Source organism: Ochotona curzoniae, unplaced genomic scaffold (genome assembly GCF_017591425.1).
Source record: "Ochotona curzoniae isolate NIBS_2020 unplaced genomic scaffold, NIBS_Ocur_1.0 contig_908, whole genome shotgun sequence".
NCBI lineage: Eukaryota > Metazoa > Chordata > Mammalia > Lagomorpha > Ochotonidae > Ochotona > Ochotona curzoniae.
Window position 1 is genome coordinate 6,097,902 of NW_024466607.1, and position 21,667 is coordinate 6,119,568.

At 45.7% G+C, this 21,667-nt stretch overlaps 1 protein-coding gene across 4 annotated transcripts in view; it reads right to left on the minus strand.

Annotated features, from left to right (window-relative positions):
• Positions 1–21,667, minus strand: part of RAF1 (Raf-1 proto-oncogene, serine/threonine kinase) — a 60,180-nt gene that overhangs the window by 27,577 nt on the left and 10,936 nt on the right. For 2 of the 4 annotated variants that reach the window (XM_040995220.1, XM_040995223.1), the window contains exon 2: positions 5,066–5,298. In XM_040995220.1, the coding sequence (XP_040851154.1) occupies positions 5,066–5,272 (207 nt within the window). In that variant the 5' untranslated portion in view covers positions 5,273–5,298. Of the gene's footprint in view, positions 1–5,065; positions 5,299–21,667 lie in introns of those variants that run through there. The other 2 variants (XM_040995224.1, XM_040995221.1) reach the window with 1 other exon arrangement.

The following is a 21,667-nucleotide window of genomic DNA, read 5'->3' on the forward strand; positions in this document are numbered from 1 at the left end:
CTGGAAAAAGAATGGCCCATCAGGACCAGACTGCAGCACAGCGCGATAAGCACCCACCTGTGATATGGGCAGCCCATACAAGCTACAGTTGCAATCCTGGCAACTCCACTTCCCAAGTGGCTGCAATGACCAGAGCTGAGACGATCTGAAGCCAGGAGCTTCCTCCAGGTCTCCCAAACGGGTGCAGAGTCCCAAGATTTTAGGCCATCCTCCACTGCTTTCCCAGGCCACAAGCAGAAAGCTTGATGGGAAGTGGAGCAGTTGGGATATAAAGTGGCGCTCATATGGGATCTCAGGGCATACAAGGCAAAGACTTTAGCCAGTAGGCAACCGAGCCAGGCCCAGGAGTTATCTTAATTGTACCATCTCAATAACAATCCTATCTTTCTCTGCCTGGTTTAGGATATAGAAAAAAGTCTTAAAGAATGAGCAAGAGAAGTACCTGTACCTGCTCTTCCACTAGGGGCACAAAATAAAAACACTCTGTGAAGGAAGGGGACACAAGACCAGGAAAACAAGTCTCAAAGTACCAGTTGTGACAAGAAACTTTCATAAGGCTTTATTTTGCTATGACTACAAACTACAGGAACACTACCTGCCCAGTAACCAATCTTTGAAGAACAAAGATGAGTTCTATATTAAGCACAGTAACACCCCCCGCCAAAAAAAAACCAAAAAAACCAAAAAACCTAGAGCTGGGTCAAGCTGAAACCAGGAAGTCGATGCAGGTCTCTCGTTGGGTGACAGGGAGCCAGAGGCCCTTCCCAAGTACGCCATCACGAAGCAGGGTCAGAAGCAACGCAGCAAGGGACATGGGCGTTCCAAGGAGAGTCTTTTTTTTCCCCCTAAAGATTTCCTTATTCTTATTACAAAGTCAGATATACAGAGAGGAAGATCTTCCATCCAACGATTCACTCCCCAAGTGACCACAAAGGCCGGTACTGCACCGAACCAAAGCCAGGAGCCAGGAATTTCCTCCAGGTCTCCCACGTGGGTGCAGGGTCCCAAGGCTTTGGGCCAGCCTCAACTGCTTTCCCAGGCCACAAGCAGGGAGCTGGATGGGAAGTGGGGCCGCCAGGATTAGAACTGGCATTCATATGGGATCCTCATGCATTCAAGGCAAGGACTTTAGCTGCTAGGCCACTGCACCAGGCCCAGGAGAGTCTTAACTTAGTACACTCAATAACCAGTCCAATAAAGATCTTCATCAAAGAAAGTCTTTGAGGAAAGTAACTTAGAGTAGGGTTTCTGACACTTAACACATATGATCACCACCTATTTAAAAACTAAAGGAATAAAATTATGTTCTTTAAACATTTCTTGAACATAATGAAATAGTTCAGATAAGCATCTGGCATTTATGTCCAAAAAAACAACTGGAAGTGAGTGGAAATATAGCAAGCAGAATTATCACAATTAACTAAATGTGAAAACTAAGTGGCAAAACATCACGTTTGTTACTCTTATTTTAATCTTATTTATTTTACATGCTTATAGTAAATAAATTTATTTTGAAGCCTTCCTCAAGCAGTGATGTATCCTTAAAAAGATCCCACGAGCCTACAGCTTTTTCAGAAACAAAACAGATGACGTGAGATATGCTCATCTGCACTGTGAGGACAGCACAGCAAGAATCAGGAAAATGAAGGGCAACAAATACTTAACCACAGACAATTCAGATCTGTATCCAAGCTTGAGTCAACAGTGCCTTCCAAGCTGGAAATTGACAGCTGAGCTTACGCTTAATCTCCATTAAATGTCACAAATTTCAAGAGAAGGACATTCTTTAAGTATCCTCTAATCTGAGCAAGGTTCCAAAAGGTGGCTGGCTTTACAAGCATCCAAGAACCTTGTAAAAAACATAGACTTTCAGTTTCCTCCCATAAACAACCCAAAAGGATTACAATTCAGTTTATTCGAGAAGGCAGCCAAGGAATTTGTTTTAACCTGCTTGTTAGGCGGCTTCTCTTTTCAGCTTTGCCAGGCAACAACACAGTTTTTTAAAAACACAAAATATCCCCAGCTGTAGAGAAGTACCTAACTTGCCTTATATCAGGCAAGTGTCAATACTTGATGGGTGTTCTGGGCTTGATTAATGTCAAATCTGTTCAAGAGTGAACCAACACACAGATCTTTCTCTCTAAATCTACATATCCAATAAAAATAAATTTTTAAAACCTAAACAAATAAAGATAAAAATAAGTACTCACATGGTCATCAGTTAAATAATCTCTAGAGCCCACTCCATGGGCAGGGGAATCATTCTGGGTTCCAGTAGGGTTTCAGTAGTGACAACTAATGGTCCTAACCAGGCAAGTGGCTCTGCCCTCTTCTATTGTGGTTTTGTTGTTGTTGCTGTTGTTAAGGATTTATTTACATTTATTGGAAACTCAAATTTACAGAGACAAGGAGAGAAAGAGAGGAAGATTTTCTTTCCACTAGTTCACTCCCCAGCAGCCAGAGCTCAGCCAATCCAAAGCCAGGAGCCAGTGGCTTCTTCCAGGTCTCCCACACGGGTGCAGGATCCCAAGGCTTTGGGTCATCTCCTACTACTTTTCCAGGTCACAAGCAGGGAGCTGGAAGAGAAGCGCAGCAGCCAGGATACAATCCAGCATCCATATGGATCCTGGTGTACACAAGGTGAGGATTTATCCACTAGGTTACCACTGGCCCTCCACTGCTTCTTTGAACCTTGTACCAAGTGAAAGAAGTTGGTTATATCAGAGATAGAAAACCCACCTCTGGCCAAAGAAACAGGAGCAACTGGGGCCAGCACCATGGCTCAACAGAGAAATACTCCACTTGCAGGTTCCAGCATCCCATTATGGGTGCTGGTTCATGGTGATGGAGAAGATATCTGTTATTCCATTGCCCTCCACCTCTCTGTTCATGGCCTGGGAAAGCAGTGGAGGATGGCCAAAGTCATTGGGACCCTGCGTCCCTGTGGCAACCTGGAAAAAGCTCCTAATTTAGGATTAACTCAGCTCTAGCCATTTGAGGAATGAACCAGCAGATTCACAATCCCACCTTTTCTCTGCTCCTCTGTAAATCTCCCTTTTAAATAAAAATATTTAAAAAAAAAAAAAAAGAAAGAAACTAATCTCTGCTTTCCACTTTTCTTCTCATAACCCAGAATGTAAGTCAGACTTCTAAGTTACTCTTTCTCAACGCTAGCTATGAATGGAGCTTGCTGAGGACTACACACATGTGCTCTGGAGCGGGGAAGAAGAGAGCAAAAACAATCCTAGCTCCCAACGCAGTGATGTCAGTCTCTGTACCAGGCATGAACCTCAGGCACAGAGGTCAGGACACAGACTCTACAAACATTATGAAATCGGCTTAAATGATAAACCTAAAAATGCAATGCAAGGATTTACTTGTGGGCCAGCGTGGTGGCCTAGTGGCTAAAGTCCTTGCCTTGAACGTGCCGGGATCCCATTCAGGCCCCGGTTCTAATCCTGGCAACTCCACTTCCCATCCAGCTCCCTGCTTGTGGCCTGGAAAAGCAGTCGAGGACGGCCCAAAGCCTTGGGACCCTGCACCTGCGTGGGAGACCTGGAAGATGGAACTGGGTCCCAGCTTCGGATGGGTGCAGCACTGGCCACTGCAGTCACTTAGGCAGTGAATCATCAGATGGAAGGTCTTCCTCTCTGTCTCTCCTCCTCTCTGTATATCCGCCTTTCTAATAAAATAAATAAATCTTAAAAAAAGAAAAAAGAATTTACTGTGTACCTGGTTGTTAAACACTGGTTCACTCAATCATCATGTCAAATGAACCTTCCCCAACTTCCAGGCAAACTGCTAGTAAATGATGATGGAGAAGACAACATCTGAAGAAACACTAATTAAGTTTCAACTTCTTGTAACCCTCACATGTCTACAGCTGACATCTCAACTTAAAGGTAGAAAATTAATAAAAAATAAGAAAATTAATGAAAAAAGTAGGTAAAAATCAATTTGCAAACAAAAGATCAGTTTAAATATGAGAAATTGGCACTACTATTTTGCCACTCAAATTCTCATTTTTAATAAGGAAAACAAAATTAAATTTATTCCAAATAACCAGACTTTTGAACACTGCCTTGATTTTAAGGAAGTACACCACACACTGATTTTGTACAAAGAATGGAGGATGGGATAGAGGTGTGGAAGTCTCAAGTGATGAAAATCATACAATTTCACTTTTCTTCTACAGCCATGTCAATTTTTTGTTTCTAAAATCCAAAATAGGACCCAGCACAATGGCTCAGTTAGTTAATCCTCTCCTTTCAAGCGCCAGGATCCCATATGGGTGCTCCTTGGTGTCAGGGCCAGCGCAGTGGTGGAATAAGCTAACCATCCGCCCTATGGTGCCAACATTCCATATGGGCAATGGTTTGTGTCCTGGCTGCTCCACTTCCCATCCAGTTCTCTGCTCATGACTGGGAAAGCAGTGGAAGATGACCAAGTCTTTGGGTCCCTCCACCCATGTGGAGCTCCTGGCTCCTGGTTACCAATCCACTCAGCTCTGGCTGGGCTGTAGGATGATTTGGGGAGTGAAGCAGCAGATGGAAGACCTTACTCTGCCTCTCCTCTCTCTATAAAATCTGCCTTTCAAATATATATATGTATACATATATTTAAAAATTAGCTTGTCCAAAAATCTGAAACATTTAAGTATGTAAACTTTTGAAATCTAAAACTTTTTTCTACCAACATGATGTTGGTAAAACCGACATGACTCTGGATTTCCGCAGCTTGACTGGTGATGATATGCAAGCATTCCAAACTCCTGTAACTCCGCAATTTGAAGAACTTTTGGTCTCAAGCATTTCACTTAAAAGATACTCAATTTGTTTGGATGAAGTGATGAAAAGGAAGTTAGTCCATGCTAGAGTAATAATGGAAGGAGGGCCAACAGATAGGAAAAAGTAGAGGGTGTAGAAGGAATAGCAACAGAAAGGAAGAAACTGGAAAATTACTTAATAAAGACCCTTAATAAAGATACGCCCATCAATTGGGCAACATGATCTGTAACATTTCACATACAGAAACAACCAGTTTCCTGAGAGGAATGCTCACATACCACTGTTCTTTGCTTATTCGGCAAGAAAACACGAATAGTGTTGCTCGTCTTAGAAGACTCTGTGAGTTTGCCATCGTCTGACGCTCGGCGCTGATAGCCAAACTGCTGAGCTATTGTAGGGGAGGTGCAACCGGAGCCATCAAACACAGCATCTTTGAATCCAAAACCATTGCTGATCGTCTTCCAAGCCCCCTGTATGTGCTCCATTGATGCAGCTTAAGCAATGCTTGAACCTGGTAAGAAAGACAGACTCTGAAACAAAAGCATTTAACACACAAATACAGTATATAGAGGAATTACAAAAATAACAATGTGAAGTTTTGCTAAGAGACATCTTCTGCTTAAATTCATCTTAAAATAAAAACCAATATAACAGTGTATTTCCAAAAAACACTTTACAGATATGAACAAAGTACTTTATGAATAAGTAAGAAGCAAGCAGACAGGCAGCAGAAGTCCAAACACTGCTCAGCTCAGTGTCAGCCCGAGCAGGGGCCCAGTAATGACTTCTAGTCTAACACTCTCCAGGTGGATTTCTCTTCTGCAACTGCCCTGAACTATGAGAAACACCAAAGTACACAGAAACCAGAACCCTAGAAGAAACCATAATTGTGGTTATTATTACTATTATGTCTAGGGTGTATCACATAATTTCACATATAAATCTTTTAATTTAACCTAAAAGAACTCCAAAAATTGTAATCCCCTCCTTCAGCCATTTCTCCTTCAAGCAGAACTTCTGTTACTTGGCCAAGAATACGCAGGTGACAGATTAAATAATGAGACTCATGTCTGCTTAAGGTCCAAAAATTTACTACAATGTCCAGGATTCTGTTTTGGCATAACCACAGAATTCATCAACAGAAGCAAGTGTGATCATCTTAAAACTATCGAATGCTCTAACTGGGCAACAAGTTAACTGTTAACTAAGTCCACAGCAAGTTACAGGCCGACAGTAAGTCAGTAAGACAGGTGGCTTCAGCTGTCAGGAAGGGAAAGGCCTTCGTGCTGGTTTCCAAGTCAGTAACCAAGAAAGGGAGAGTCATTGCTTTTTCACAAAACTAACAGGTTCGCAAGGAATGCCTGCCTGCCTAAGGCAGTCTTCTCTTTCGGAAACTTGTTCCCTTACTAACAACGAACATTTACTAAGAGCCCACAATCACAAGGCCGGGAGCATAGCACGCATTCCACTACACTATTCACCTCAACTCTCACAGTGACACTGCAGGAATTTCAGCCCCATTTTACAGTAAAGCAAATTCTCAGCACTCGGTCAGAACTGGACTGCTGTGACTGTGCAGCCCTTACTTTCCTATATAGACCGCCAACACATGAAATCATTTAGAGCTGAAATAACACAAAACAGTCATGCGACCCTTTAAGAAGCAGTGCAGCATCTTCTCTTTCAGGAGTGCAGTCTGCTTTACAGTATTCTTCTACCTGAGACCAAACTATCACAACACCCAAATGCTAATTCCTTGCCCCTGCCTAAAACAATGCCCTGGGAAATAAGAGCTAAACCTTTCTAAGCACTTTACCTTAAAGATCTCAGAGTCTGTCATCTTTTATCGTTTTCCTACTAAGAGAGTCAAAGCTTCAGAGATGTTTGGAATATTTTCTACAGAATATGCTTCTTTTTAAAATGTTCTTATCCAGTCTAAAGACAACCAACACTAGTCAACAGTATGCATGTCCAAAATTTCAGTTTCATAATATAGGCTAGGGAAAAAAAGGAAGATCTTAAATTCTCGCCTGAAATGTATCTTCACTCCCTTTAATTTTAAAAGAAAATCAGTTAGCTTTGCATTTCTATTTTATATCACAAATTCACAATACCTTAATCGAAAAAAAGCAAAAATTTTTAAAACTCTCAGAATTTAAGATCACATATCAGGATAAATCATGCGTCTTTAAAAACTAATATTGGAATGTTATTGAAATTAAAGTAGGCACATGTTCAATTATCCCACCACTATATCAAGAAGAGGCAATAACATTTATTTACAAACAAAAACTAGTATGCTTTGAGTTTGATCCATTATTCAGAGATACTGCACCTTGTGAAATGTTCATTTGTTAAATGTATGATTAAAGCACCTTTATCTTTATTCAGACAAATGTGCAAAAAGTCAAAATCCAAAGCCATGAGCAAACCAACATTAAATATTAGAGACGAGGGCCCAGCACAGTAGCTTAGTTGTTGAAGTCCTTGCCTTGATTGCACCAGAATCCCATATGAGTGCCGCTTCTAATCCTGGCAGCCCTGCTTCCCATCCAGCTCCCTGCTTGTGGCCTGGGAAAGCAGAGAGGGACGGCTCAAAGCCTTGGGACCCTACACCCAGGTGGGAGACCCGGAAAAGGCTCTGGGCTGCTGGCTTCAGATCAGCGCAGCTCCGACCATGACAGCGGCTTGGGGAGTGAATCAGAAGATCTCACGCTCTTTCTCTCCTCCTCTCTGTAGATGTAACTTTTCAATTAAAAAAAAATCTTTAAAAAATAATTTTAGAGATGAGGAAACTGAAGATTATAAAAAGGAAATTAAAGATTAGTAGGGCCTGGCACAGTAGCCCAGTGGCTAAAGACCTTGCCGTGCACATTCAGGATCCAACACAGGCGCTGGTTCTAATCCCGGCAGCTCTGCTTCCCATCCAACTCCCTGTCTGCAGCCTAGGAGAGCAGAGGACGGCTCCTGGCCTTGGGACCCTGCACTTGTAGGGGAGACCAGGAAGAAGCTCCTGGCTGCAGATCGGCTCAGCTCCGGCTATGGAGGACACTTGGGGAGCAGACCAGCAGATGGAAGATCTTCCTGTCTGTCTCTCCTTCACTTTGTATATCTGCCTTTCCAAAAAAATAATAAATAAAAAAATTGAGTAAAACCATCAAAAAGTACCAAGTAAGACATAAAGCCAAGATGACTGAGGCAATGTGAGGTCAAAAGTACTCACAGGGTTTTTGAGAGCTTCATCACATGAACTTCTCCAATCTTAAGGCTGATAAGATCAGTGCATCTGAGGGACAGGATGTTCCCCAGATGAGGTGTCAGATTAATCTCACAGCTGCCCGTCTTAGCTTCCTGATAACTGGCTTTTTGTTTCATTTGGGTAATTTGGTTTTAATTAAGCCTTCACATACAAGTAAAACAAAAAACTAAATTTGGAGAGGGAAGATAGTTGTCTATAAGTTTATTAAGCCCAAAACAAAGAAATCAATTTCTAATACTAGAAGGACATTACATTGAGATATTCACTCAAAATATTTTATTTGCCAGCTGTACAATCTCTTGCTGACCTGCTAAGTTCCTCACACACCAGTTCCTCACTCACTCCTGTGACAGCTCAGTGGACAGCCACTGCTTGCCAGGCACTGTTTTGCTTCAGTAATCTCGGTGAACAAGAGCCAAAGACTCCTGATCTCGTGCGCAGACTACCTCCTAGAGGGGGCACCCAAAATAAACTGCAGGAAGTTCAAAGCTGGGTAAGTGTTGTTGGAAGCAAGAGACTACAATTTTAGAAGCAATTATTAATTTAACTTGGAAAGGCAGAGCTAACAGAGAGGCAGAAACACAGACTGAGATCTTCCATCTGCTGGGTCACTCCCCCAAATGGCTGCAACCATCAGAGCTGGGCCGGTCCAAAACCGAGACAGGAGTTTCCTCCAGGTTTCTTACATGGGTGCAGGGTCCCAAGGACTTGAACCATTTCCCACTGCTTTCCAAGGCCATAAGCAGGGAGCTAGATCGATAAGTGGAGCAGCCAGGATACAAAAAGGCAACCATATGGATGCTAGCATAAGCAGGTGGAGGCTTACCCTGTTAAAACACCATGTTGGCCCTGCGATTCCAATTTTTATTCTTATTTCAGTAAGGACACAACAGGATTGGACATTTGGCACAAGGAGTTAATCTGCTGCTTTCAACTCTCACAGGCGCCACCTCCTGGATTATAATTTATTTTGGCACATTTTTTTCAAATTTTAAATCTCTAAAATCAGAAAATATAAAAAAAAAAAAACCTTCCATAGGCATTTCAGTTAACACTATAGGCATGGAATTCCCAAGTCAAAAGATTAAGAATTGGGGTATATAGGCCCAGCACAATGGCCTAGCGGTTTATGTCCTTGCCTTGCATACGCCAGGATCCCTTATTGGCGCCAGTTCATATCCTGGCTGCTTCACTTCCTTCCCAGCTCCCTGCTTGTGGCCTGGGAAAGCAGTAGAGGACGGCCCGAAGCCTTTGGGACCCTGTACCCACGTGGAGCACGGGAAAGAAGCTCTTGGCTCTTGGCTCTTGGCTTCGTATCAGCACAGCTGTGGCTGTTCCAGCCACTTGGGGAGTGAACCAGCAGATGGAAAATCTTTCTCTCTGTCTCTCTTCTCTGTAAATATACCTTTCTAATAAAAAATAAATCTTAAAAAAAAATTGGGACCAGTGCCATGGCACAGTAGGTTAAGCCTCCATCTATGGCACTGGTATCCCATATGGGCAACAGAGTCCCAACTGCTCCATTTTCAATCCAGTTCCCTGCCAATGCACCTGGGAAAGCAGCAGAGGACGGTCCCAGTGCTTGAGCCCCTGCAACAACATGGATTAGAGACCCAGAAGAAGCTCCTAGCTTTGCACCAACCCAGCTCTGACAGCCATTTAGGGAAACAGTAAATGGAAGACTATCTGTAAATCTCTACTCTCAAAAAAAAATTTTTTTTAAAAAAGGATGAGAATTATGTATGAGTGCTGCAGCTATCACATTTTCAATATTTTAAGACTGAACTAGGGTAGATTTTCTTTTAAGTATATGAGACAGAAAGCCAGTGCTTCTGGGGCACGGGCTCACTGCCTGACTGCCTGCACCCCAGGTCTGCCAGGCGGGTGGCCAGGGTCCACTCCTGAGTTCTCAAAGTTGCAGCCCAGAGTCAAACACAGCAGGAAGCTGGAACCGAGGCCAAGGCAGACACTAACCTGCACTGTACCCTGGGATGTCGGTTCTCGGCCCAACGCCTACCCCAAATTTCAGTTCTGACGATAATCTTTTCTGCAATTATTGTTTCTGGTCCTTTCTAACAAGGAAAGGAAGGCGTAGGTTTAGACCCGGAAAAGGAGGTCTGTACTGCTACTTTATCTTTCTTAGATGTGACAAAGACTTCTGAAACTTGAGAGAAGGTAAAGATAAAGATTGATAAAGGTATCCAACACCAGTGGGCGTTAGCTTTCTAAGAACCCCAAGTTAGAGTAGCTTTCCATCAACAAACTGAATGTTCAGTAAGACTATTTTTGTATTTTTAGCTGCTTTGAAGAAAAATGTAACTTCATGCCCTCCTTGCCAGACAGCTTCTCTGAACCCCCAGGCCACAAGCAGGGAGCTGATGGGAAGTGGAGCTGCCAGGATTAGAACCGGCGCCCACATGGGATCCCGGTGCGTTCAAGGCAAGGACTTTAGCCAGTAGGCCACGCCGCTGGGCCCCAAAGCAGATTTTTTTAGTGGTTTCTTTGAAAGGCAGAGTTATAAAGACACAGAGGAGAAAGAGAAAGAAACAGTCCCTCGTTGATCACTCCCCAAATAACTGCAACAGCCAGGGCTGTGCCAGGTCGAAACCAAAAAGCTTCTTCCAGGTCTCCCACATGGGTTGCAGGGGCCAATATACGTGAGCCACGTTCTGCTGCTTTTCCTAGGCCACTGGCAGGGAGCTGGATTGGAGAGTTAAGCAGCAGGGACTGGAAGTTGCACTCACATAAGATGCTTGCACTACAGGTGGCTTTACACTCTGTATCACAGTGCCAGTCAGTCTTACCAGAGCAGCAGCAGAACCTCTAGAAAATCCTAGACAATTTAGCCATTGACCTGTAACCTACAACATGTAAATGGCATCAACTCCTAAATCCTCTCTACGGGTTTGTTTTAAGTTTCTGATTTCTCAAGGACAAGAGAGACAAGGTCTAAACCAAGAGAAAATAAGCCAAATAACACGTACAACTTAAAGTTACTTGATCTTTAAGAGAAACAAAGGACCAGTGCAGTGGTGTAGCAAGGTAATCCTCCACCTGCAGTAATGGCACCTCATATGGGCACTGGTTTTAGTCCCAGCTGCTCCACTTCCAATCCAGATCCCTGCTAACGCATGGCCTAGCAAACCGACAGAGGACGGCCAAGTGGAAGACTTGGAAGAAGCTCCTGGCTCCCCAAGCTTCAATCCGCCCATTTCTGAACATTTCAGTCATTTGGGGAGTCAGTGAACGGAAGATCTCTCCCTGTCTCTCTGTAATTCTATCAAGTAAAATAAATCAATCTTTTTAAAAAATGGTATCTAGGAAATAATACAAATTTTAAAAGAAGGAAATTTAAGATACATATCTTGGGCCCAGTGTGGTGGCCTAGCAGCTAAAGTCCTCACCTTTGAACGCGCCAGGATCCCATGTGGGCGCCAGTTCTAATCCCGGCAGCCCCACTTCCCATCCAGCTCCCTGCTTGTGGCCTGGGAAAGCAGTTGAGGACAGCCCAGTGCTTTGGGACCCTGCACCCGTGTGGGATACCTGGAAGAAGTTCCTGGATCCTGGCTTTGGATCGGAGGGGAGATCTTCCTCTCTGTCTTTCCTCCTCTCTGTATATCTGACTTTGTAATAAAAATAAAATAAATCTTTAAAAAAAAAAAAAGGTACATATCTTGAATTTACAGGTAAAAAACAGTTTTGTTAACTATACTATACAGTTTTGTTAACTATACAGTTTTGGTATACTTTAACCAAAATATTTTAGTTATAACTAATAAATGAGCGGATTACGAGAAACAGTGATTAGAATATGCATATTATTTAATGATTCAAACCACCATTTCTGAGCCTGGCAAGATAGCATAGCTATTGAAGTCCTCGCCTTGAACGTGCCGGGATCCCATACAGGCGTCAGTTCTAATCCCGGTACCTCCACTTCTCACCCAGCTTCCTGCCTGTGGCCTGGGAAAGCAGTCAAGGGTGGCCCAAAGCCTTGGGACCCTGCACCCACGTAGGAGACCCAGAAGAGGTTCCTGGTTCCCGGCTTCGGATCAGCGCAGCATCAGCCATTGCGGTCACTTGGGCAGTGAATCAACGGACGGAGGATCTTTCTCTCTGTCTCTCCTCCTCTCTGTATATCTGACTTTACAATAAAAAAAAATAATTTAAGAAAAATCATCATTTCTTTAAAAAAAATCTTTATATATTTAGAAAGTCAGAGGTACAGAGAGACACAAAGAAAAAGAGCTCTCTTCCCTGTGCTGGTATATGCCTCAGATGGCTATAACAGTGCTTGATCAGGTCAAACAAGGGGCTGCATCTAGATTTCCCATTTGGGTGGAGAGACCCAAACACACAGGCTATCTTCTGTCTTTCCCAGGCTATTAGCAGCAGCTGAATCTGAAGTAGAACAACTTAGACATAAAAGGTACCCATATGATACTGGCATTACTGATGATGGGTTTAACAGCTATACCACAGCACCCTCAAACAGCCACTCTAATCAGAAGACTATTCCAAAGACTTATGTCTACTCAGTTTTGGTTACCTAATAGTATAAGGAGTCTTTAAGATTTCAAGAGCAAGGGCCAGCCTTGAGTCACAGCTTCCGATTCAGCTCCCTGTTAATCTATCCGGGAAAGCAGCAGAACACAGCCTAGGACAGTCACAGGATCCTGGGCACAGCCTGGCCAGCCAGGTTACTGTGGCCATCTGGGGAGTGAACCAGCAGATGGACATGCTTACATACTCTCTCTCTATGTAACTCTGCCTCCCAAATTAAATAAATCTTTTGAAAAAAAAAATCCTGGGGCTGGCTCAATGGCTTAACTAGCTAGCTAATCCTCCACCTCCAAGTACCTGCATCCCATATGGGTGCCGGCTCATGGTCTGGTGCTTCACTTCTCATCCAGCCCCCTACTTGTGGCTCAAGTTCCTGGTACCCTGAATCTGTGTGGGAGACACCCCAAAACTCCAGGCTCCTGGTTCCTGGCTTTGAACATCTCAGCTCCCTCTGGTCCTTACAGCTTTTGGGAAGTGAACCAACAGATGGAAGATCTTCCTCTGTGTAAATCTGCCTTTCCAATGAAAATAAATATTTTTTTTTAAATCCAAAAGCAAATCTTTTAGAAATCTTAGAAATCTTTCCAGTAGTCTCCCTTCATAGCACTGCCCATCATAAAAGCCCAGGCATCTTAAACACTCTCAAAAGCATGGGCCAGATGAGCACCTGTGCTTGGCGTGACGGACAAGGCATCGCTTAGGACCTTCACATCTCCTGCAAGGCCACCTGGCCTGCAGTCCTGGCGTTCTCTGTTCTGCCTCCTGCTGAGGTGTACTCTGCAAGACCCAGACTGAATCCCCAGCTCTGGCTTCAGCCTGGCTCAGCCCCAACTGTTTGTGGGCATTTAGGAACTAGACCAGCAGGCAGTGGATCCATCTCTTGCTATCTCTCTCTCTCTCAAAAAGAAAAAGGAAACACCAAAATCAGCATAACGTTTTACAAAGAGGTAAGTCCTTCACTAAATGAAAAGTTTAATAGAAACACACTAAAAATAGGGACGGGGCAGGCCTGGTGAGGGTTACTGGGGGGGTCGCCCTGAATAGGCCACCACACCCACCGCAGTGAGTGAAGACCAGGCCTGTGCTGGGCTGGGCTGGGCTGGGCTACACCACAGGATTGATCAGTTCACATGTGAAATGGGGCTGGGGGTAAAACCAACCAGGTAGCTGCTCCTACCGGTATGTGCTGCCGCAGGTGACAGACAACCTGACTGCACTGGCTGAGGCACACAGAAGTGAAGCCTGAGGCCATCCCAGTTGAGGTTTCTTGGGGGGCCCCCCAACTATATAGCTAGATTCAAACTTTGGGAACTGGAAAAATCAGTGTATTTCATCTGACCTTGGAATGTGTGTGTCAGGATTGGTTCTTCTCAATTGCTGATGCCTATGCAGTGGTGAGCATGCCCAGGCAGCCAGCTCATCTAAACCATCCTGTGCCACTAAGTCATCAGAGAATGGAAAGCAGAACAGGCTGAACCACTCTCCTGGCCAAACTTTGCAACATGTTCCTGGGCCTGTGAATGCACACTGAGGTGGCCTTGATCACCCAACAAACCTTGGAAAGATTTTCTCAACCCTGGTGCAACAAAACCAATGACATCTTAGAACAATCCAACAACTCAAGTAACAACTTGAGTTGGAACACTCTTCTGCACAGAAGGCACCATCAAAGGACTGTTCCCTATGCCCAGGTGCAGACAGTTTGACAGTAAAAAGTGGCCCCTACCTTTTTCTCCCCATGGACATAGGAGGAAAAAAACCTGTTCGACCCCAGCTGTAAGCAACTGCCTAAGTTGTGCATAGGCCAGTGTTAACACTGCTGGGAGAAAAACAGCTAATAGCTGGTGGGCATTCTGCACCTGGCTAATGCCAAATTTGAGGGTTTTTTTTTCGTTGTTGCTTTTTCTGTTTCTTTTTTTTTTTTTTTTTTTAAGATGTGAGGGGCAGGGCCCGACACCATGGTGGTCTAGCAGCTAAAGTCTTCGCTTTGAACATGCCAGGATCCCATATGGGTGCCGGTTCCAATCCCGGCAGCCCTGCTTCCCACCCAGCTCCCTCCTTGTGGCCTGGAAAAGCAGTGGAGGATGGCCCAAAGCCTTGGGATCCTGCACCCGTGTGGGAGACCCGGAAGAGCTCTTGGTTCCTGGTTTCAGATCGGTGCAACATCAGCCCATTGCGCTCACTTGGGGAGTGAATCATCAGACAGAAGATCTTCTTCTCTCTCTCTCTCCTCCTCTCTGACTTTGCAATAAAAATAAATTAATTTAAAAAAAAAGAGACACGTGAGGGGCAGACACAGGAATGTCAGCAGACAGGGTCTAGGGACCAGCACATGTGTGTGGGTCCTGGGCAAGTAGGGAGGGCCTCAGGCTAGCATAGCAACACCATCTGAGGACCGGACTTGGGGATGTGCATGCTCAAAGGCATGGGGGGCTGATAATTGCTCAACAAAAAGGATATGAGGACATATGGGAGGGACTGCTGAGGGAGAGCCTGACAGGTAAGGAGGAATGACTTCTGGGGAACTTCCACTGACCAGACTACTCCACTTGCAGGTAAACAAGGGGGCTGAGAACGAATGATTCAGCGGAGGCAAATGAGAGGACCTTTTGGGATCCAACTAATGCACCTGCCCACATGGAAGACCTGAACTGGGATTGTTGATGTCAAGCACCACCTACTGGTGAAAACAAAAGCCACGGATGGGGGGCTTACCTGGCACAACTTAACCACAGAACCCTTCAGTGAATGTCAGGCCATGGGGTAGACCATGCCAGGCTGGGCCATGACACTAACCAGCACGTGAAAGAACTGAGTCTGGGAGCAGATTCTGTGGGGGACTGTGGGCTCAACCTTGTGGAAATACCATATCAGCTGGTCTGCTTGAAGGCTGGGAGTGGTGATGGGCTAAACTAGGCATGACCATGGAACTCACCTACAATCATGAGTACTGGGGCTGGGAACAGGCCAGGCTAGTCCAGCTTGTAGCACCCAAGAACTGGAGGGGGCGCGGGCAGGGCCAGGCTACAACATCCACCAACACACACAGAAGTCAAGCCTGGGAAGTAGACTGTGACAGTCAAGGGCCTAGCACCTGATGGCATGCATCAGATCTGGGAGTGGGCCTGGTAGGGGAACTTAGGGAACATTCCCTGGTGGGTCACAGCCCCTGCTGGTGAGCATGTGAGTCAGGGATACATGTTGGTCAGGTCAGGCAGGGTTGCTTCACTTGTCAGCTGATGCGTGGGTTGGCTCTGGGGAAGCTGGACCAGGCAGGGCCAGACCAATCCAGACCAAACCATAGCACATTGGCATACACAGGAGCCAGGATGGGATGTGGGTCATGCCGGGCTGGGCTTGGCTATCACACCTACCAGTTTGCATGAAAGAAAAGGTTGGGGCAGGCTGGCAGGGTTAGGCTGCAGTACCTACCAATGAAAAGTTGTGACTGGGGGAGGACTAGGCCAGGAAAAGCTGACCATCCAACAGCAAAGGTCAAGATGGGCAATGGGTTATACTAGACTAGGTCAGAGCAACCAATGGCATAATGCAAGCTCTATGGCTGGGAGCGAGCCTAGTTGGGGAGCTATGGGGATGCCCCCTGCTGGGATGTGGTTCCCACTGGTGAGTACAAGAGCCAGAAAGTGAGCAGTGAACTGGGCTGGACCTGGCTGCAGTATACCCTGGCATAGGTGTGGAATGGGTCTGGGGTGTGCCAGATTGGGTTAGGCTACAGTACCCACTGGTGCTCACAAGAGCCAGGGCAGGTGTGGGACAGGCTGGTTTAGGTCTCTACATCCACTGAACCATGCAAGAGCTGGGTCTGGAGGTGGACCAGGTAGAGCTGGGCTGCAGCACCCAACAGTGAGACCAGAATGGATACAGGCTGGTTAGGCAAGAACGCTGTACCTGCAAGGACAGTAGGTGGGCCAAGTCAGGCCAGGCCAAGGACCCACCAGTGTATGAGATCTACCACTGACAGGTGACCTGACAGTGGAACTCAGGGAACTCCTCTGTCAAGAACTGCAGATGACTGTAAGAACCAAGGCTGGCAGCAGTACAGACCGAGCCAGGTTACAGCACCTGCTAGCATACATGTGGGTTAGGTCTGGGGGTGGGCCAAGCTGAGCCAGTTCATAGGACCCACTGGCAAATATGAAAAAGCAGGATAGGGTACAGGACAAGTCGGTTTGGACCAAAACACCAGGCACTTCACATTAGCATCAGGACTTGCAGGGCAAACCCAGTATGGGATCAACAGGGGCTCACCTGCTAGAATACTGTTCCTGCTGGTGAGTATGAGAGCTGGGACTGGGGCAGGCCAGGCTGGGCAGGACTGTAGGGTCCATGGATCCTACAGCATGTGTGAGCTGGTTTAGGGGAAGAACCAGTCTGGGGTAAGCAGCTGTACCCATTGGTGAAAAAATCAGAGTAAGTGCAGGCTGATAGGACTTCGCTGCAGCATCAACCAGCAGGTGCTGGGACTAGGGGGACAAGTTCTGTCCGGCTAGACCGCAGAGCCACCTGGGAAGCGCAAAATCCCAGGCTGGGAATGAGCCTTGTAGGGAAATTGTAGACACCCCTCTGTTGGGCTACAGCTCCCATGGTGAGTATGGGAACGAGGGCTGGGGGCGGGCCTGGCAGGACAGGCAGTGGCATCCACTGGCATAAATGTGGGCTGGATAGTGGTGTCAGTTGGGTTGAGCTAGGCTCCAACACCCACTGATGTATACAAGAGCTGAATGGGATGTAAAACAGTCTGAATCAGTCTGCTGCACATACTGGCATATACAGGGCTGGAGGCAGGCCTGGCGGGGACTGAGGAGAGCAGATTGCTCCAGCTGAGCTACAGCTCCCACTGGTGTGCGTGGGGGATCAAGTATGTGGTGGGCAGTGATGGGCTGGGCCACAGCATCCGTTGGTTTGCATATGAGATGGGGCTGGAGGCAGAACTGACCAAGTGACCATAATCAACAGTATATGTTGACTGACTGAGCCAGACCCTGCACTGGCTGGCACACACAGGAATCAGGTCTGGGGTCACTTCTGGTGAGGTTTCTTTGAGAACCCTTCAACTGCATCACTGCACTCAGAACTCCCAACCACAGTGAAAATCAGTTTATGTGGTCTGACCATGAGTGTATGTTTCAGAACTGGGTCTGTAGGGTGGCTGAGGCCTGTGCAGTGGACGGCATGCCCGGATTCTCATGGGGGACAGGACAACTAGTTCATGAGGCCTGCAGAGGACATCTAGTACCATGGCGGGCAGAACAAATTAGACAGCTCTCCTGCTCAAGTTCTGACAGCGAGTCTCCAGGCAAATTCAGACTCCAAGGTGTATTATGTCAGCCAATGGGCCTTGTACGGATTTCCTCAACTTTGGAGCAACAAAATCAATATCATCTCAGAGCTACTGAAACCACTTAAGCAGTATCCTCGGAAAAAGGTCCACATCGGGGATCGTGGGGTCCCCCATTCGCATGTACTGATACAATTCCATTCTCTCCCCAACTTTCCCCAGATACAGCAAGACAAAAGAGACTGGAAGCCGTTGTATCATCTACTTTCTCATTCCTCAACTCTCCCCACACTAACTGATGTTCCATATGGGTAAGCATCCCCTCAACTAGGTAAACATCATCAAAAATAAAATGAATTTTTTATTTAAAAAAAATTGTCCCACCATGAGCCTGCATGTGCAACCCAGAAGATGCTCCTGGTTCCTGGTTTCAGATCCACTCAGCTCCGGCTGTTGCAGCCACTTGGGGAGTGGATCAACAGAAGAGGGATTTTCCTGTCTGTCTCTCCTCCTCTCTCTATATATCTGACTGAGCAATAAAAATAAATATATATATACATTTTTTAAAAAGACCTTCCCCAATGTCCACATGTCCATTCATTTCTCTCGAATATGTAAACATATTTAGTTAGAAAGTCAGATTTACAGAGAGAAGACAGAAAGATCTTCCGTCCACTGATTTACTCCTCAAGCTAGTTGCAATGGCTAGAGCTTAGCCAATCCAAAACCAGGAGCCAGGAGCTTTATCTAGGTCTCCAACATGGATGCAGGGTCCCAAGATTTTGGGCCGACCTTGAATGCTTTGCCAGGCTACCAGCAGGGAGTTGAATGAAAGTGGAGCAGCTGGGACATAATCTGGCACCCATATGAGAAACTGGTGGTTGCAGGGCGAGGATTTAGTCACTAGGCTATCACACTGGGCTCAACTAACCATATCTACCATACTGATGATGTAACTTTTCTGAGTTGCTCCCCTCTTCATATTCATTTCACTACTCAATTCAGTCCTGGTCCATCTGACATACTAGGTAATCAGTTTCAACATTACTTTAAGATTAAAAGATTTTCTATTTTTTAAATTTAACTATATACACAACTGAAAAATCTAGAAGAGAATCACCCTCGCACATAAACATTCCTGCAGCACAGACCTATCTCTATACCCACCTCACCCAAGGCAGCCGAGTAAGACCTGCTTGGAAAGGCTCGTGCTAGTTTCCCAACAGTCCAAAAGGACATTCTGATGCACTGCAAGCCGGCTTTGGTGTGTCAATATTTTGGGTTTCTTCACTCCTCTTTCTCAATTTCTGACCACAAACTTGTAACTTCAGCAAGTAGCCAGCACAAATGCAAACTAATCATGTGTCACTCTTAGCAATGAGGGTCTGCCTAAGTTCAGAAAATAGACTCTAGTGTCTCAAGGCACAATTAACTTTTTTTTTTAAAGATTTATTTTTATTATTTTGTTATTGGAAAGGCGGATATACAGAGAGGAGAGACAGAGAGGAAGATCTTCCGTCCGATGATTCACTCCCCAAGTGAGCGCAACGGGCCGATACTATGCCGATCCGAAGCCAGGAGCCTCTTCCAGGTCTCCCACGCGGGTGCAGGTTCCCAAAGCTTTGGGCCGTCCTCGACTGCTTTCCCGGGCCACAGGCAGGGAGCTGGAAGGGAAGCGGGGCTGCCGGGATTAGAACCGGCGCCCATATGGGATCCCGGGCGTGCAAGGCGAGGACCTTTAACCACTTGCGCCACCGCGCCGGGCCCAAGGCACAATTAAGTTTAAAACACAAGCTTAATATAGCCTGATTTAAAATGCAATTATGCTAAAGCAACTGGTTCTCAAGTGGAAAATGTCTAGAACCAATTACATTTTTAATTCTCATCACACACAAGCTTTTCATTTTTTTTTAAAGATTTATTTTTAGTGGAAAGTCCGATTTACAGAGAATGACAGAAAGATCTTCCATCCACTGGTTCACTTCCCAAGTGGCTACAACGGCCAGAGCTGAGCTGATCCAACCCAGAAGCCTACCCCAGGTCTCCCTCGCGGGTGCAGGGTCCCAGAGCCTTAGACCATCCTCAACTGCTTTCTCAGGCCACAAGCAGGGAGCTGGATGGGAAGTGGAGCAGCTAGGACATGAACCAGTGCCCATATGGGAGCCCAGCTGTATGCAAGGGAAGGACTTTAGCCACTAGGCTACCATACCAGACCCCAAGCTTCTCATTTTAAATCACTCAGTTAAAAACTCTTTTAACGTCCAATTTTTTTTAATTTTTAAATGAGAGTCTCTTCACTATGCAATCATCAATTCTAAAACAGATTCCTTTAAAATATCTAAACAGGGCCCGGCGCGGTGGCGCAAGTGGTTAAAGGTCCTCGCCTTGAACGCCCGGGATCCCATATGGGCGCCGGTTCTATCCGGGCAGCCCCGCTTCCCTTCCAGCTCCCTGCCTGTGGCCTGGGAAAGCAGTCGAGGACGGCCCAAAGCTTTGGGACCCTGCACCCGCATGGGAGACCTGGAAGAGGCTCCTGGCTTCGGATTGGCATAGCATCGGCCCGTTGCGCTCACTTGGGGAGTGAATCATCGGACGGAAGATCTTCCTCTCTGTCTCTCCTCTCTCTGTATATCCACCTTTCCAATAAAAAAATAATAAAAATAAATCTTTAAAAAAATATATATATATATAAATAAATAAAATATCTAAACAACACAAAAATGAAACTGGACAATTATGCTGACAGCCAGGTAATGAGATTAAACAGCTATGGCTACACACTAAGGGAGGGGAAACCAAAACACCGTCCCTCCTGCTAAATTAGTCACCTGGAAAACCTGACCTGATCCATTAATACTGTTCTACAGACGAGGCACATATCCAATAAATGGCCAAAATAAAATCATTAGAATTCCTCAAGAATAAAAACAAGATGTAAACGACATAAATTCAGAACCTGGTACTGCGGCACGGCACATAAAGTCACCACCTGCAATATCAACATTCCATTCAGGCAGCAGCTCAAGTGCCAAACCCTGGGAATGTGTCTGGAGAAGCAGCAAATGACCCAAATAAATGGGCCCCTGGCTGAAGCTCCTGGCTCCTGGCTTCAGCCTAATCCAGCCCTGGAAATTGTGGCCACTTAGAAATTCAAATAACAGATGGAAGATTCCCCTGAACTTCCATAACTCTGTCTTTCAAATAAATAAATCCTCAAAATTTAAAAAAGAAAATAATGTATCTCGTCACTTTACAGCTGGCATCACCATCTGGGCACTAGAGGGGTTTTTCCTTTATTTTTTTTTCTTTATTTTTAACTATCTTTACATAGTTAATTAGAGCACAAAGGTTCAAGGGTTACAGGAAAGTGGATAAGACCATTATTTATACATTTTTTTTCCTGTATCTGAGATAAAGGGGTGATAAATGAAGAAGGCCCACCCAGCCTCCCACCCACGCCAGGTCCCGGATGTGGGGCATGCTCCGAGGGTCTTGCTCAGGTGGTTTTGATAGTTCAACAGTTCTGAATTGCTGCCAGTCTCGCCAAGCACGATGAAATCTCTTCAGAGCCCGCTGACCGACACAGTCCACCTGGAGTCTCCGCGGGGCGTGAGGCTTTGTCCTCAACACAGGACATACATGCTTCTGTCTTGCCAAAGCAACTTCGAGTAACCACCTGACTCAGCCAGCTCTTCTACACTTCCTACTTCCGGTGTCAGTGCTTTCAACCAGAAAGCCAACCTTCAGCAGTGTACTCAG